This window comes from Aspergillus pseudodeflectus (genome assembly GCF_044049435.1).
Source record: "Aspergillus pseudodeflectus strain CBS 756.74 chromosome Unknown BJX68scaffold_5, whole genome shotgun sequence".
NCBI classification, from domain to species: Eukaryota; Fungi; Ascomycota; class Eurotiomycetes; order Eurotiales; family Aspergillaceae; genus Aspergillus; species Aspergillus pseudodeflectus.
The window spans coordinates 864,738-881,769 of record NW_027263781.1 but is presented as its reverse complement, the minus strand read 5'-3'; the positions used below and the strand labels follow the sequence as shown (position 1 = coordinate 881,769).

Genomic DNA, 17,032 nt, shown 5'->3' with positions numbered 1-17,032 from the left:
TATGTATCGAGTCTAGGCTTTTTGCCCGATGCGGTATAGTGCGGAGAGCTTCCAGGTCTTTGGCCGCAAGAAAGCTGTTGACTGAAACCTATCTTGTTCCTCATCTCCAGCAATTTGCGCAGGTTATCTATCACTCATTTCCGGACCAGCTTCCGCCGAGCTGAGATTCTTTCTTTTCAAATCTTGATCGCCCGTCGCGTTCGCTAGTTGTCGGCGCTGCTTGCGGGCGGGTGCGCCTGAGCTGCCTCCCTACGTCGATCAAGCGGCGAACCTCTCCCTCTGCGAGTCGGACTGTAGCGGCTTGATGAGCGCTAGACATCTTCTACCGGGCCGCCGTCCAGGACCGCTTGGATGCACCCTCTAAATCCTTTTCTCCGCGCCTTTTTTCGGAGCACTGTGCCGGGGCAGTGTGTCCCAATTGAGAATCATGTGCGAGCTACCCCCTCCTATGCCGACGGGGGGCCCAATTACTGAACAACGTCATTAGGTGCTGCTCGTACCCGTGAGCGAATCCCTAATAGGGTCGCGCGATCGCGAATCGTCCTTATTCTACTCCGACCTCGTCGTATCCGAAGAATTCCTAGGCAGTCATACTTTACGGACCACGGTGTCGAACGGGGTAGGAGGGCGCGATGACCCGGGCGTTCGGGATGGTAGGAACAAGGCCAAACAAGTAACTACAGTCAATGGGAGGACCGTGATTATCAGGGACAACTCGGTATACAGCAATAAGGGTGAGGGTGTCTGGTCAGATGTTTGAAGTGCGATGCGCTGAACGAGTGTTGCAGGTTTCAAGTCGCTGAGCCAGGCGCAATTGCTGTCCGACGCCTTGTACTATGCTCCGAACAGCGACTCACAGCCATGGCTCGTGTATTTCATCTCCAGGCCCTTGGTTGGCTCGTTCGAGCCCGCGAAAATTACACCCGCCGTGGTTCCTGGCATCGTCCCCAAGCTTGATGCGCCGCCGTCCAGTGCCAAGTCCGAGACATCAGGCAACTCTGTCTCGTCGCTTCCGAAGAAGGAGATTCGCACGTTTGGTGAGCTGCTGGCTCACTTCCCGATGATCGCAAGGCAGATGCAGCCGGGATTAGAAAGGCTATTCAGGGAATTTGGAAAGGAGCTCGGGAAACCGCTACCACCGCCGCCCTCGCGGTCACCGATGATGGATGACGGCGAACACATCCGAGCCCGTGAAGAATCGCTTGCAGACGAGGTCGCTTCAATACGCAGTTCATCGTCACGCCGCAGCAGAGGCCTGCCCTTCAATTCCGAAGAATACTTTGAGGATGATGAAGATCTGATGAGACGCAGCTTGGAGACAGCTGTCACCGCCGCGATTGACCTATTTCGGCTTGTCGACCAACAACAATTGTCTCTCCTTGGAGCGACGACTGATTTGACGGGCCCCGTAGTTGAGCGGTTTATCGAGCGATACGTTGCCGAGCAGGTCCATGAGTCCTTACTCTTCCCTCGACTACGCAGTTTCCGCCAACCAGAAGATGCCGAGCTGGACTCCAGGATTCGCCAGATGGAATATATCGACGTGTCCCAGGTTGGGCTTAGCGTGGAGGGAGGTCGAGAAGGAAAACGTGAGCTCTTACTGCGACTTGGTAAAGCCGTGAATGAGTTTCGAAAAATCCTGGACGCCAAATGTCCCCACGATATGCTCAATATCCTTTTGGAGACAGTCAAGGTCCTGTCCTACTCGGGCGAATACGACAAAAGTGATGAGAAGCAATCGGCTTCAGTGACGGTGAACGCCGACATCCTCGTATCATTGCTACTCATTGTGGTGATCCGGTCTCAAGTAAAACATCTACAAGCACGGCTGCTGTATATGCAACATTTTATCTACATCGATGACGTTGACAGCGGAGAAATGGGATACGCATTGAGCACCTTTGAGGCCGTCCTTACTTATCTGATGGCCGACCCTGCCGGGCTTCGAAGAGCTAGTATCCGAAATAAGCGCCTGTGGAATGCTACAAAAGCCGGCCGCGTGTCCGACATGAAAGCCATTCTAGAACCAGACGGCGATCATGAATCACTCTACGACGCTCAATCTGATACAGACCCTCAAAGCCTTCCATTAGACGGGGAGCAACTCGACCTCCAGTCCTTGAGGATTACTCCGCTATTCGGAGACCAAGAATACATGGGAGAAGAGCAAAGTAATGGGGCTCCATCAGGAGCACCACCGCTTGCTCATGTATTCCCATTCCAGACATGGGGAGCCCCATCTCCACCTCCCGAGACGAAGCGTCCCATCAAGCGGGTGTCAATGGACGTTCGCAGTCTCTCAGAGTCGTCTGGGATCTCGTTTCTCTCCCGGACTACCACCATAAACTCGGTAAACACAGCCATTGAAGGAGATAGCTCAATTGAGACACTGGCCAAGACACAGGATCCACGGGGTGACTCGATATTAATGATGGCGGTTGAGAGCCGACATCCCGAGGCCTTGAAGTATCTTCTCAGCCTAAACGAGTACTACTCAGTCACAGATGTCCTAAGTGATACGAACACTGATGGGACTACTCTGCTGAGTGCTGCCGTTCAGCTTGCGCAGACTGACATCGTTGACATTCTGATCAATTACCTCATGGATTCGACCAACGAAGCTGCTCTTGCGGCTTACCTGCGAAAGTCTGACGAGCGAGGGCGTACAGTTGCGCACTACTTATTCAGCACTCCATCAGTGATGAGAAGGCTCAGGGGACTACTTCCGTGGCGTCAACGCGATAAGAATGGACAGACCCCCCTGTTTGCTTTGTGCAGGTCGTACGACCATCAAGATTACAAGGCAATGGTTCATGAGGCTCTCACGGCTGCTCAAGAGTCTCAGGGAGACGGTAAACCTCTGCGCCTCGATGACCACGTGGACTCTAAAGGCAACACACTGCTGCATATTGTCAGTGATCCCGAGATTACCATTCGGATACTCAGGGAAAGCGACTGTGATCCGAACGCGACAAACGACAAGAGATTCACACCTTTGATGATGGCTAGCAAATACGGCCGGGTTGACCAAGTGCGGATTCTCTTCTCAGACTCGAGAGTAGATCTTCACGTCAAGGAAGCTCGAGGCTTGACGGCTGTTGAACTAGCAAAGGATGACGAAGTCCGCAACCGCATCGACGACTTGATCCTCCTTTCCAACTCTCAATCAACCCACGATGAGACTTCCGGCCGCGTCACAACAGTGGTACGCTCCTTTTTTGTCGAAGACGCAACCGTCCGCTTCGTCCTCAAATCAGGCGCCCCAAGCCCTCCAGTGAACGGTCAGGAGATACCCGCAAACACTAAGATGTACACGGTAACCACATGTCGCCGAACATTCTCCGACTTTGAAACTCTCGCCGAATGCCTCTCCCTCGAACACCCTGCCTCCTACATGCCCTCCCTCTCCGACTTCCGCAGCCCGTTCCAGATCCACTCGAAACCCTCGCGCGCCGTTCTCCACAATATGCAAGAACGCCTGGATCGCTTCCTCAAAATCCTCCTATCGCACCCGACCTTCGCAACCCACGAGCTCCTTTGGGAATTCATCCTCGTCCCAGAACTCCAACCACAAATGATGGCTGAGCGCTCCCACCGCAAAGCCCAAGTCCGAACCGAATCCATCCTCGAAGAACACGAACCCATCACCCAGGACGGCATCCGCGAAGCCGAACAATTCATCTCCCACGCCCAGGACATGGTCCGCGCCACACACAACCACACCCGCACCCTCCTCCGCCGCGGACACGCATTACAAAACGCAGCGTCCGACCTCGCCGACGCGCTCGCCCTCGCCTCAACATCCCTATCATCCCTTGCACACCCCACAAACGCCCTCCCCAACGCCCACATCGAAGCCTTCACCCGCTACGCCGCCGCCCTCTCAACGTCCTCCTCAGACTCCTCCCCTCTCCTCCTCTTCCTCTCAACCCTCTCTTCAACCGACGCAACCACAACCGCAATCCTATCCTCTCTCTCACGCCCACTCTCCCTAATCTCAACCCTCACCTCTGCAACGCGCAACCTCGCCCGCTCCCGCAGCCAGCTCTCCTCCTCTTCGCTCCCCCGGAAATTCAACCTGAACTTCCCGGGCCTCGAGGAATCCCGCGCTCGCTCAATCCGCGACCTCACTCAGAAGATCACGGACTCGGAATCGCAAATTGGTCGACTTTCAAGGGAGCTCAGCTGGAACAAGGACGTCGTTGTGGGCGAGTTGGCTGGGTGGACTTCGTGGAGGGAGAATGTGGGCCGCGAGGCGATTAGGGCTTTTGTTCGGGGAACGCTTGTACGTGAGATGGAGAGGAGGAAGAGGCTTGAGAGGTGTTTGAGGGGTGTAAGGGAGATGAAAGAGCTGTAATATGTTAGGGCTTGATGGTTTGGTGTTGTGGTTGCTGCATTGATCGCTAGATAGATCCGATTAGCCTTGTATTTTATGGGAGTTTTACACTTTATGTATTCTTTTTCACCCCCGGCGTTTGTGCTTCTTATATGGTGGTTACGTAGTGGGATACATATGTACCGACAATTGACCTCGGATTCGGAAAGCCAGCGTACCTTGTCGATCTTAGGGCTTTCGTTGCGAAGACCCAACCACTCTGCAACTGAAGTGGATCTAGTCTCCGGAAGGTTCTCCAAGGTGTATACTTGTCTGTTTTCATCAAAAGATGTTTATTATAATTCATGTCTAGTCCTATCAGAGACTGTCCAAGTAAGTATACAAAACCGAATTCGGCCTGGTAGCGAATTGTTAGGGAAAGGATGAGAGGTGGTGGAGACAACAAGAGGGCCAGGGTGTAGATTATGATAACCAACAGTGACGTACAGGCGGATGTGGGAGTACCGGATGGGGACATTTTGTTGGCCTGCATCGGACGCATAGATGGAGAAGTCAAGTGTAAAGGTGTTGTTCGGTCAAAATCGGAAGAGAGGAGACATGCTTTGCCTGATCGGTGGTAGACGAAGCAATGACATCCTGCGAGTGCCATTGGAAGTACTTGAGCCTGTAGTGCTCTGTTTTGACTCCGTGGGCTCGAGTATAGGTGATACTGTAGTTTCAGAGGATTTTGATGATCCAGTCTGTTGATCCTGGTCAATCGACTCGATTGATTCAGTGGTTTGTGTACTGGGAACGGCCGCTCGTGAGACAACAGGCTCAAGTGGAGGGGATATGATCACAACCGGCTGTGGGATAGAGCCAGAACGTCCACTGTTGGTGTTGCATAGTTCTGCCAAGTGGCGTGTTGCTTCGATTCTCATGTCGGGTTGAATAGAGCTCACACTCTCCAGGGGACTGCCTGCGCCAGGAGAGTTGTTTCCTGTGCATCGCACGCGAGTAACCTCCCCGTTCCTGTTCTGCTCAATCACATATGTACGAGGCTGGTCTCTGCAGAACATCAGGCTCTCTCTTTTCCTTTTCTTCTCCTCAGCCGCTATCAAGTCTGCATTACCCAACTTCTTTCTCCTCCGCCGCTTGCGGTACCTCTTAATACATAGCACGGTCATGAAAATGACCGCAGTGGTTGCGAAGGCAGCGAAGAGGGTAGAAGCAGCAATGGATGCTTTATCGGTACTCCATTGAGTAGCTGGGCTTTTGGGAGGTTTGGCCAACGTGGCGTTCCCGGCATTGGTGTCATTGACCGATCCAACAGCGACAGCGGTCTTGTTCTCGGGCTTGACATCGCGTTTTGCAAACTCGTGTACGCAGTGGGGGAAGCGAGAACAGTCTTGGCTGTTTGAGTGACAAGCTATGTCCGAATAGTTTCCTCGATCAGCGTCTGCCGTTTGGGCCGCCTGTTGCACCGACGACACCCCGTCCCCACCGTAAAGAATAGAAGTGCTAAATGAAGAACTACCATGGTCAGCAGCTGGCGGCTTGAGAGTTGAACAAACTTACAATGGCATCGGATAAGAGAAATATTGATCTAAGTAAAGCACCAAAGGAACGCAAGCGTGGTATGGTCTAGAATATTATGGATGATCTCCAATGCCATCATAATGCGAAGAAGCCTAGAGCCCTAGGACAGTCCTTGCTGCTAAAGCAAGTGCGGCCGAAATGCCTGCCTGGTCGCGGCCACGCAGTTTCCTTGGATGGGCTGTCTAGCAGCCACGTCCACCCCATTATTACTACCAGTATTACTAGAAGTGTGTTCACCTATCGTTCTCTACAAGCCGCGTTAGAGCTTATATTATTTCACATTTTTCCTGCTATGAAGGCGCTTTTCCCTCACTCTCATCTCATATTACTCACATCTCATGTTACGAAGAATCAAGAATTAAGTCACCTCTGCCAGACGGGGAGCTTCCGTTTGAGCAGATTATCTATTGCGCTCTTAGCTCTGCGCAGGCATAAATCTCAAGGGTAAGAATTAAAGTCAACCTGGAAGTTCTGTCAACCGCAACACTTTCCTCCACAACCCCTTCAAGGCTCACCCTTGGTCTCTCTTTCAATCCATTCTATACCTTCATTCTCTCCCAACATGCCGAATCCATCGGATCTTCCACTCGAGCTATTTAGCCATGTGCTTTACCTAGTACATGTCCCGGCTGATCCACAACCACTATGTCGCCTTGCTCTTGTGAGTCGCGCATGGGCCTTTGCAGTAACACCACAGGTCTACAGCTCCTGGGTATACAACGGTGCCCGTCATTCATTCAAGCGCCTATGGCTCTTTCTTCGAACAGTTCTGACGGACTCCTAAATTGCCTGTCTGGTAAGAACAGTGCACATAGGGAACTGGGGATTGAATCCGTATACCCTTCTCGATCGAGAGTCACGTCCATATGCTCGTCTTGAAGGAGAGTTTGACTGCCCTCTTGATCATACTGACATGGAGCTGGTGCACCGCGCGATCACTCAAGCTGGCCTGACTCATATCGAGTCAGATATGATAGGTGCCATCCACCAGGCTGACCGCCGAGCATTCATGGCGCTTCTTCTCGCATCTCTACCGAGGCTCGCTGTTATTCGTGCACATATTCCAGTCTCCGATAAATATCTAGCATCACTTCTTCGACAGTCTCTTGGGAACCAGGACTGCGAGAATTCAGGATATCTGACTCAGCTGCGCTAACTCTATGTCTTCGCCGAGGTCCCAGTTCCTGACACACATTTCGAGATGGATGACATGGGAAATCCCAGTGCTCCTCTACGGCTAGAGGACTTGTGGCCGGTGCTTTTTCTAAAGTCCCTAAGGAAGCTCTCTTTGTACGAACTTGACACGGAGGGGCTAGCTGCGTTGATCAAGAGGAACAGGCGGCACCGAACCTGCTACGTTAACAGCCTGACTCTCACGACCCATGTCGATTCGCGCTGCGAATCCCGCGATATCCAAGCCATGTTAACTCTGCCAGATGCGCTGTCAAGTCTCTCATTATCTATGTATGAACCAGACGGTTGGGAGCGAGAATCTATATCATTGCTCAAGGTATCGAATACGGAAATTTGGAACGCACTACGAAAGCATCAAACACGTATGCAATATTTGGATATCTTCCGTTCAGGACAACGCCGGAACTGTGATGTTGATTCATCCTTGAGCTATTTTGGGTCCTTGAATACGTATATACAGTTGAAGCATTTATGTATCCAGCTTCCCGTGCTCACAGACGTAGGTGCCCTAGACAAAGCCGAGCATACCCCACTCACTATTACATTACGGCTTCACTCAAGACCTTTACACTCTACGGGAAATGTTGGTACTCTTTTCCTCTCGATATCGCGATGTTGATACAAGAGATGATGACGGGGAAGATGAACTCTTACCCAGTCCTCGAATCGATCACCTTAGAGGACAAATACTTGACACAGGCCGTTCTTGGGAACCAAACTTTACACTCTAAGATGAAACTTCGATTCCAGCGCTTGTGTGGTGCATACTTCATTGAACCTGACTGCCCAACCCCCCGAGCCGGCCACTGTCTCGCCTCGTGGGGAGATATGCCCGAGATGCGGATTGACGGAAACCTGCCTGTTTTTTCGAAGTCATGAACAGAATGTTCTACATACACTGGAGCAGAGAAAAAAGTACAGGCTTTTCCCTTCCATACTATGATGCTGCGGTTCACATTCTCCCTTTCACAGACCACACAGGGGACATTACGCGGCTGGGGTATATGGTGTTCAGAAACTATTCTGCTATCCCACTTCCTCCACTCTTTCCATTCATCATATACTTTACAAATAGTCAAACACTCCCAGGTTCAATAGACTTGCGGGGTCTGTACATCGCGCTCAAGATGAAAGCAGATGAAGTCCGTCCTCGATTAGACATATACTTTCTCCCAGGTGCTACGGAAATGGGCTGCCTTGTTCACTACCAGCGCGAGCAGATTACGCAAGGGAGCTATCGTGATCAGATTGACGCATTCGAAGATTATACCAGTCGTCTTTCTTCAAAGTTCCATCTCGCCCCGCAGCCACCGCCACCAGGTCGCTTACCGGGTATGTCGACAAGCTATTGCCTCGAATACGAACATTATCAGGGTGCTCTGTTTATTTGTACGGAGCGGGATTGGCGAGATGGAGAGCAAAGCTTGCAGTGCGTGCAGTTTAATTCTCCGGATCTTCCGAAGGGATATCTCTGGCATGAAATCAATATAAGTGATATGGAAGATCAAGATACAGAGGTACCGACCACACAGAACGTCAAGAACACTCAAGAAGCTCCAATGACGCAAAACAATGTATTCAACAAGAGTGAACTCAACATATTATCCTTCACTCGCAACTCCTGGCCTATAAATGAGCAAAGCCCGGCATTTGATGCGGAGAGGATGTCGTACACAGTGGGCGGCCGAATGGAGGAAGCGTACCGTTGGACCGGACTTGGGGAAGCCCAGGATGTTTGGAAGAAGGCATCGAAGCTAGGCTGGCTGAATTGGTGCTGATTCTGGACAATCACGTACTGTGTGTTGAAAGCTATGCTATTGGTGAACCTTTAAGAGGTTGGGTGATCTGGATTTCGGAGTTTGGGCAAGAAGAAGTCGCAGAAGAATTTGAGAGGGGCAAGATATGTTTCATTAGGACACGAGTAAAGATATCAGAAATCAACTAAATTATGCCCTTAGCAAACATGCGCTGCATAGTACAACCAAGTGACTCGATGATCGGTTCGTCATCCAACCAGTTATCTTGATACCTACAACAGGCTGAGAGAGCAGAGATCCCTAGGGTCTCAATCCGGTTTGTACTTTGAATTGGGACCCAGGGCCATGACCGAGAGTGGAGAATCCTACAGGTGTCTCGAGTACAGCCTCCCATATAAGCAATTTTGACGACATCTCACAAGATGGCAGTGTCATCTTCGTAGACAGTGAAAGAAGTGACGCATCCTACTCTTCATACCCCTCAGACTCCAGCTGGCCTTTCTTTGCCTTACTAGCACTTCCATACTCAAATGTGCCAACGGTTTCCGCTACCCTGTCCATGCTTATGTCAATAGAGCAACATTCCGGGGTGTTGGTCCAGAAAAGGGACCCCGATGGCGTTTGTCCGTTTTTCTGGAGCACGCCGATGGACGAGATTGCGCCGGCATCATAGTTAATTCTGGATCCTACGAACTTTCTGGCATCGCATAGGACATGGACGCCTGGGGAATCGAAAGGGCATGTTTCTCCTTCCTTTCTCTCTTTTCTCTCTTCTTTTCTTCTCCGCTTGTTCATATTTGTCCATAAATTGCAGCAGTTGTGGTAGCACCGGGAACCTTGGGCCCAATTGTTGCGGTTGTGCCGTCTTCGTGTATAAACTCATAGCCACAATTTCCGTTATACCGGCCACATTCTCAGTTCCCTGACTGGCCCCGCGTGGACTCTACACAATGAAAATTCCAGTTTTGACCAGGGACGACATGATCTGAGCACGCTCGATGGCCCTCCCTAGTCCGCTGCTGTCATTACGGTAGTACTGTGACGCTCTGCCGTAAAATTCCGTCGGCCATTCGTGATCGGGGTCCTGTTCCGCGCGAAGAGAGTCTTGCATCCACTGCAGTAATCCCCATACTTTGACTGTGATTTCAGATTTGTTCTCAACCTTGCTCGGCGTAGTACAAGCTGCGCCAGTCAACGTGGCTCGGGGCAGCAGTACATCCCCAGAGAATATACTCGAGGAAATTTGATCTCCACCTTTCTCATTGCCATCGAGGGCCCAGCACTTCCTTGCATACTGCCAACAGCACTCGTGGACGATAAAGAAAGAATCAACGGGATAACAGGCGCTTTGCCTAGTTGCCCACGGTCCGCGATCAGCATCCAATACAGCCTTTTCGTCCGACTCTATGCCCAATGTAAACATGTGAAACCTGCTACATACTCCATTTAGAATCACGGCTCCAATCCCAGGATCCACTATGTTTGATCAGTTTGAAGTTCTGCGAAAGTGCAGCGAGGGACCATGGACTTACGGACTCAGACAGTGTCCAGCCAGAGCGGGTACGGAGCACACGTTGCATAGCCGCATAGCATGCATCTAGAGAAATCTCCTTCATAAGGAATTATTTCCTCTATCTGGGATGCTGACATGGTGAGCTGCGATTGTTGACGGTGAGATGTTAAGGGAGAAAAGGCGGAGAGACATCTTGAAGCTTGGAATCTCATGACGAACCTTAAATACATGGTTGAGTACCTAATAGATTCGCATCTTTTGCTGTGTAGCAATTGCAGTACGTTATAGTAGGATCGCTGCGCAATCGGATGGAAAATGAGCGTCAAGGCAGATCTAGCTATCATATCCAGCCGGTGTGAAACAAGGCGCGGAAGGAGCCATCACCAGCTTAAGTAAAGAGGGAAAAGGCGAGAATACCGGTCCTACAAACAGCGGAGTTGAGCATGCGACCGAGTTGATACATGGCGGCCCAGTATCACATAGCTGGCACTGGCCTTTTTTACATAGTACCCATACGTTCAAAATACCCGTTTGCAACACAGTGCAGTGATAGATCATCATTCAATCCGTTACTTGGTGAGAGATGAGGAATATCTATATACCTCTCAACATTTAGGTCATAAATATGTATCAAGAGAAGTTCCAAATGAGAGTAATATGAAGGCTTGGTAAGAATAGTTCACGAACAAGCCAAACTATTGCTGCCCGCCGCGTCCTGCACCACCGCCCATGAAATTCCGGGCCCTAAGAACAGAGGTCAGTACACTATCCTACGAGATATGGAGCTCGAGACTTACATATCTGCGATGTTTGGGTCGCTCATCAAGCTTGACATGTCGGGCATACCACCGCCACGGCCAAAGTTCTCAGCCATCTGTCGCAGTTGGGGATTGCTCATCAGATTGTTGATCATGTCGGGGTTGCTCATGAGGTTTTGCGCCATGCTGGCGAACATAGGGTTGTTCATCATGGAACCGAGATCGGGCATACCGCCACCACCGCCACCTCCGCCACCAAGCATGCTAGCGAGAGATGAAAGGTCGGGCATGCCACCGGCACCACCACGAGACGCACCAGGAGCATCGTCAACAGTGTCTGCAGCGGGCTGAGGGCCCCGGCTAGCCTCCTCGATCTTCTTCTTGCAAGTCTCCAGACCCCTCTTCATCGCCTCACTTCCACCGTTACCCTCAGCCTCAATACCTTTCTCATAAGCTTCCTTCGCTCCGTGGTAGTCGGCCATGTCGAAACGAGCAAGGCCCAGTCGGCTCCAGGCCTTCGAGTACTTGGGGTCAACGGTCGTGGCAAGCTCGGCATCTTCCGCTGCCTTCTCAGGCTGTCCAGAGGCAGAGTACGCAGCAGCACGGTTGGAGAGGTAGATGGGGTTGGCAGGGGCGATGGCCAAAGCCTGAGTGTACAGATCGATGGCAATGCTGTGCTCCTTGCGAGCCATCGCAGCGTTACCCTCTGACTTCAACTTGTCGGACTCGGGAGTGGGGGTGCCAGCTTGAGGCTTCTTCTCTTCGGTCGCGGGAGCCGCGCTGGAGGAACCGGCAGAGGGCTTGTTTCGGAGCTTCTCGTAGACGCTGTAGATGCTGGCGAGCGACTGTCCGCCTAGGGCTTCCTTCATCGCGGCCTCGTCGGAGGGGTCGACTTTGAATGTGTCTGCAATGCACGACTGAGCGATCTCAATGGACTCGGCGTCGTCTGCAGTGAGCGTGCCATCTTTCACGCTGGTGTTGAGGAAATCGATGATTGCGAGCGCCAAGCGCTTCTTCGACTCTGTGGGAGCCTAAAGATTTGAAAGAATAATGGTTAGCTTTCTTGATGTCCTAGAGCGCAGCAATGATGGGCTCAAGAGTGTATACCATAGCGGACGACAGAAAATGCGAACTGTCAGGGCTGGGACTTTTTCTGGATAGCTGGCAAGAAGCAGTGGGGGGCGGACTCTGGATGCGGGGGCATTTTCGACGGCTGGACTCAAGAGCTTTGAGCCTGCGCTTTTGCACTGTTTGCACCATTTTTCACGTGACTGCTCGGCCCGCTCCCCCAAATCGGGCGGTTGAGCGTGGAGAGAGCTTAGCTACTACTGCTACTGACGCAGCTTTATTTCACTCGAGGGAGCTCTGGGTTAAATATGATCGGCCGCTCTGGGGTCCCAACTGTCCCACTTCCGGCCGTGTAACGTGTCTGGCTTGACGACGATGACCAGATGTAACCTCGCTCTTCTCCGCAACTGTCCCGCTTCTCGAGAGCCATGTACTGGCCAAACGGAGTCCCTAGGGTCTATGCGATCAACGGTCCCAGAATCCCTGTTTCGCGATCGGATGATGAAGGTGATATAGATCGCGAGGAGGAGCCGGCAGAGCAAAGCCGACCTTTGAACCAGCACAATGACCCTGCACAGTCGTCAGCGGAGTCATCGCAATGGGCGGACGAGGCCATCAGGGGGCTCTGCGTCTCTCGAAATGGCCATATTTTTGCAACAATGACCGACTCCTCGATATCCGTCTGGCAAACTCGGGTACGTGAAGATCAAAATAATGCTCCAAGGCGCAAGAACTGACCGGCTCAGCCCACTGCAGTTGTTGCCGCAGTCGCTCGGTCGTCGACATCACTCGAAACATATGGACCCAACATTGCTCTGCTGATGCGACCTGATGCCACAATTCTCGTTGTTCAGACCCTTAATGGCTACCTTCTCACGTACAGCATTGCCACGGATCCCAGCTCGCTTGTTTACCAGCAGCAGTATGATCAGACCAATTCCTCGCGGCGACAGCAACTCGCTCGTCTCTCTGCCGAAGATAATTCCAGCAGCATTCGAGATATAAGCATACGTTTTCGAATGGCGATCAAGATCGAGTCAGGGATCGTGAAAGCACTCGCCTTGGATAATGAGCTTGTGGTAGCGACGGTGAAGCCGGCTGCCATTCAGTGTATCAGATGGACACCCGATGAACGGGGCACCCAGACCACCTCGGAGCTTCTCAGTCGTATTTTAGGGGTGTCGAAACGAGTATCTATTACCGATATGGTGTACGACCGCGCAATCAACCTTTTGGTTTGGGTGACCAATGAGGGCCACGCGTACGCTGTTCAACGTGTCTCCGAAAGACCAGAAGACTCCGAAACCCACAAAAAGCTTTTCAATGGCCATTGCTTCCATACTCCTACCAGTGACGACAAGAAGGCCGTCAAGGTCACAGTGAATGCCCGATTTTCGTTGCTTACCGTGAGCTGTGCAAACGGCGATGTCCTTGTCTACACAGCTAAAGACTACCTGGGAAACGTTCCTTTGTCACATAAGCTGCAGCCTCCCGCCTCGCCAAATACTACAGGTGACCTGACTTTCATGTGCTACTCGCCGGACGGGTACTGCCTTTTCGCGGGTTACGAACATGGTTGGACAACGTGGAGCGTATTTGGCAAACCAGGCGGCAACAGTTTCTCCATCGATCGCTCTCTTGCTGAAACCAATGGTGAGGACTGGCTGACTGGAGTTTCACATGGTTGCTGGATTGGCGGAGGTTCGGACATTATTCTGACTGCGCAGGATGACCGGCGACTATGGATCCTCGAAACGGCCCGAAGCGCGCTGACTGGTTGCTTTTCATCTGCAAATCTCGCTCGAGGTTTGCTGCAGACGGGGACTGAAGTTATCATATATCGCGGCCATGACTTACCCGATCTCATCACAATATCCGGCAAAGACTCGTTGTGGCATCACGCGCAATACCCCCCCGCCTATCTCCATTCTCAGTGGCCGATTCGCTCCAGCTCCGTGTCTCAAGATGGAAGATACGTTGCCATTGCGGGTAAACGGGGTCTTGCGCACTATAGCGTAAACAGCGGTCGCTGGAAGGTATTTGAGGATTCTAAGGTTGAAAATTCCTTTACCGTTCGAGGCGGCATGTGCTGGTACGGTCATCTACTGATTGCAGCCATCGATCGGGATGGATCGTACGAGGTGAGTCTGAGAGATAAGTGATATGAAATGCAGAACTAACTCAACGTAGCTATGCATCTTCTCGCGCGAACTCCCGTTGAATAACCATTCCATTCTCCACATTGAATATCTTCCCTCGCCAGTTGTCTTTATCGGGCCTTCGGGCGAGGACTCTCTCCTCGTCTACACCTACGATAATATCCTTTACCACTATATAATAAACTCTACGCAGCCGCGAACCACACTTGTCCCTGTCGGCCAAATTGCCTTCAACGGGATTGTACGAGCACCGACCCGTGTTCGATCTATCAGCTGGGTTCTACCCGAGGATCAATTACGTGAGCACTTTCGTTTCTTAAGTGCATTGAGATGCTAACTTCACTAGGCAACGGCGACCCATCTCATGATGTCAAAGTGGCGTCTGTGCTTCTTCTGGTCGATGGAAACCTCGTTCTCCTTCAGCCTTCCATGTCGGATACTGGTGATCTGAAATATGATATGCGTGTGATATCCCACGATGTCGAGTACTATATCTTGATGCGGGATCAGCTATCCTTCAATTTTGCTCCCCCAGTCGAGGAGTCGCTTCCTCCCAGTCCGGCTGCAGAGTTGGTTCTCAACAAATATCACAGCAACCTCTCGCTACGGGACTCGCTATGGACATTCTGTGGAAACGATCTTACGGCATGGGGCGATGTTCAGGACGTCTTACAGCGGGAAGATGTGCCAAAATCTATCGCAGTCCCTCTAGACTTCTACCCTTTATCCGTCCTCTTGAATAAAGGGATCGTACTAGGTGTGGAGCCAGAGGCGATACAACGGCGCGACATCACATTTGCGGTGCTAAAGTTCGCTATCCGGGTAAGTTCTAGCTTTCATTGACATGGAAAATGGCTAATAATATGTCAGACGCATCTCTTCCTACCATACTTTCTACAACACAGCCTTGTCCAAGGCGACATTCCCGCAGCACACTCACTATGCCAGCACTTTTCACACCTTTCGTACTTTCCGCATGCGCTTGAAATTCTGTTACACCACGTCTTGGATGAGGAGGTCGATAATGTGGACCGTGAAAGCAAACTAGATGACCAAGCCCCGAAACACGACCCCCTTCTTCCCTCGGTCATCTCCTTCCTCCAGGCATCACTTCCTCCAAGCGTGTACCTGGACATTGTTGTTCAATGTACCCGCAAGACAGAGCTTCGATCATGGCGTACACTTTTCGCTTACCTTCCTCCTCCCAAAGACCTATTTGAGCAGGCGCTCAAATTAAATTCTCTCAAGACCGCCGTTGGCTACCTACTCGTGCTTCAAGCCTTTGAAGATGAAGCCGAAGGCCACGACGCCCCAGTTGAAGATTATGTTGTCCGATTAATGATATTGGCTTCGCAAAGGAGCGATTGGGAGCTCTGTGCACAGCTGGCGAGGTTCCTCGTTGCCCTCGACGGTTCTGGTGAGATGCTTCGCCGTGCTGTGTCGCGTGCGGGTCTGCGACACAATGGTTACCCTGGAGTCAACGGGGCTGGAAGGAATCTAAAGGGGCTAGGTCTGGACCTACGGTCTCCGTCCTGGTCTTCCCAGTCCGCTGCACCCTCAATCTCACCTCACGGCAGCCCTGGCCGATCAAGCCTATCCATCAAAAGCGGCGACGGAAGCACCGCGAACCAGCCTACATAGTACATACATGGAGGCGTAGATATGTACATAGCTTGTCCATAATTTTGATTAGTTCAACCAATAAAGCTAGCTGACTAGCTAGCAGCTAGAAGCTAAATAGACACTTGGATATCTCCCACACCAACCAACCCAGGTATCCTTTCTAAATAGTTAATCCAAATGCATCTTCCACAACCCATCGCCCAAATAATGCCCATCATCAATAACAACACCCTTCCCCTTACTCTTAATCTCCTCTGTACTCGCCTTCAGTGTCCCTACCATACAAATCTCCTCCTTCCCCTCCGCCTTCACAGCAACAACAGTCCCCTTCTCCAGCGCGTTGTCCGCATCCGGTAACCGACCACCCGGACTCGTCAACCCGGGAGCCATGAGCGTGGCGCCTGAGAGCACGAAGCGGATCGCGCCGCGATCGATCTGGATGCTAGGGAGCATGTTGGGGAAGGCGTGCAGGAGTTTCAGGTGAGGGATCGGAGGGCCATCTTGCGGTTGGTAGAAGAGGGGGGTGCTGTCGATTGTGTAGAGGGTTGTTTTTTCTGGACTGGATGATACCAGAAAATTATCAGCTATCAGTGCTATTTCCAAAGATTCTTTTGTGTGCTTTTTGTTTTGTCGCTGAGGGGGTTGGGTTGCGCATGTATGCTGCAACGCGGGGTCAAAAGAACGCCAGGGAAGAGAAGGAGAGTTTACAGTTTCACCGCATCGAGCTGCGCCTTTTTCGGCAGGATCTCATCAATATACGGCTCGCATAGCGGGTGTGACTCTATGAGCTTTTGGCGCAGGGCGCGCTGCACCGAGGACTTGACTTTTGAGCGGTTGCTTGGTGGGATGCTAGATTCGTTCTTTTGTTAGTCCGAGTCTGTCTTTTCCTGGAGGAGACGAGGAAGATTGGTGGCATGTAGTTCATGGAGCTGGGGATATTGAGCTTAACGTACTCTTTCTTAAACATGGTGTCGGTGGTATGTGTTGTGTCTGTACTCTAGGTTTGTTGCGGCGGCATGATGGGATCGCGGGGGAGCGTGTCACGT

General features: G+C 51.6%; 7 protein-coding genes across 7 annotated transcripts; 4 read left to right on the top strand and 3 right to left on the bottom strand.

The window, feature by feature from the left end:
- The first annotated feature begins 101 nt into the window (after positions 1 to 101).
- BJX68DRAFT_228497 (putative VPS9 domain protein) lies at positions 102 to 4,452 on the top strand. The gene is made up of 3 exons (XM_071038875.1): positions 102 to 429; positions 488 to 734; positions 789 to 4,452. The coding sequence occupies exons 1-3, from the start codon at positions 352 to 354 to the stop codon at positions 4,355 to 4,357; spliced, it is 3,894 nt and encodes a 1,297-aa protein (XP_070903538.1). The 5' UTR covers positions 102 to 351; the 3' UTR covers positions 4,358 to 4,452.
- A 2,563-nt stretch (positions 4,453 to 7,015) lies between these two features.
- Positions 7,016 to 7,348, top strand: BJX68DRAFT_228496 (uncharacterized protein; the record flags this gene model as incomplete). The annotated part of the gene is made up of 1 exon (XM_071038874.1): positions 7,016 to 7,348. A coding segment is annotated over exon 1 (226 nt), but the record flags the coding sequence as incomplete, so codon positions are not given.
- Positions 7,349 to 8,235: 887 nt separating this feature from the next.
- BJX68DRAFT_262893 (uncharacterized protein) lies at positions 8,236 to 8,886 on the top strand (the record flags this gene model as incomplete). The annotated part of the gene is made up of 1 exon (XM_071044555.1): positions 8,236 to 8,886. The coding sequence occupies one exon, from the start codon at positions 8,236 to 8,238 to the stop codon at positions 8,884 to 8,886; it is 651 nt and encodes a 216-aa protein (XP_070903536.1).
- A 1,253-nt stretch (positions 8,887 to 10,139) lies between these two features.
- On the bottom strand, positions 10,140 to 10,596 carry BJX68DRAFT_228495 (uncharacterized protein). Its single transcript, XM_071038873.1, has 2 exons — positions 10,398 to 10,596; positions 10,140 to 10,341 (listed from the first exon to the last, which is right to left on the bottom strand). The coding sequence occupies exon 1, from the start codon at positions 10,588 to 10,590 to the stop codon at positions 10,402 to 10,404; it is 189 nt and encodes a 62-aa protein (XP_070903535.1). The 5' UTR covers positions 10,591 to 10,596; the 3' UTR covers positions 10,140 to 10,341; positions 10,398 to 10,401.
- A 312-nt stretch (positions 10,597 to 10,908) lies between these two features.
- On the bottom strand, positions 10,909 to 12,319 carry BJX68DRAFT_228494 (putative Hsc70 cochaperone (SGT)). The gene is made up of 3 exons (XM_071038872.1): positions 12,244 to 12,319; positions 11,176 to 12,167; positions 10,909 to 11,122 (listed from the first exon to the last, which is right to left on the bottom strand). The coding sequence occupies exons 1-3, from the start codon at positions 12,244 to 12,246 to the stop codon at positions 11,074 to 11,076; spliced, it is 1,044 nt and encodes a 347-aa protein (XP_070903534.1). The 5' UTR covers positions 12,247 to 12,319; the 3' UTR covers positions 10,909 to 11,073.
- A 148-nt stretch (positions 12,320 to 12,467) lies between these two features.
- BJX68DRAFT_165231 (RIC1 family protein) lies at positions 12,468 to 16,079 on the top strand. Its single transcript, XM_071036939.1, has 5 exons — positions 12,468 to 12,899; positions 12,951 to 14,345; positions 14,395 to 14,662; positions 14,710 to 15,185; positions 15,234 to 16,079. The coding sequence occupies exons 1-5, from the start codon at positions 12,633 to 12,635 to the stop codon at positions 16,002 to 16,004; spliced, it is 3,177 nt and encodes a 1,058-aa protein (XP_070903533.1). The 5' UTR covers positions 12,468 to 12,632; the 3' UTR covers positions 16,005 to 16,079.
- BJX68DRAFT_228489 (translation machinery-associated protein 20) lies at positions 16,029 to 16,996 on the bottom strand. The gene is made up of 3 exons (XM_071038871.1): positions 16,940 to 16,996; positions 16,695 to 16,835; positions 16,029 to 16,545 (listed from the first exon to the last, which is right to left on the bottom strand). The coding sequence occupies exons 1-3, from the start codon at positions 16,951 to 16,953 to the stop codon at positions 16,155 to 16,157; spliced, it is 546 nt and encodes a 181-aa protein (XP_070903532.1). The 5' UTR covers positions 16,954 to 16,996; the 3' UTR covers positions 16,029 to 16,154.
- Positions 16,997 to 17,032: the final 36 nt, after the last annotated feature.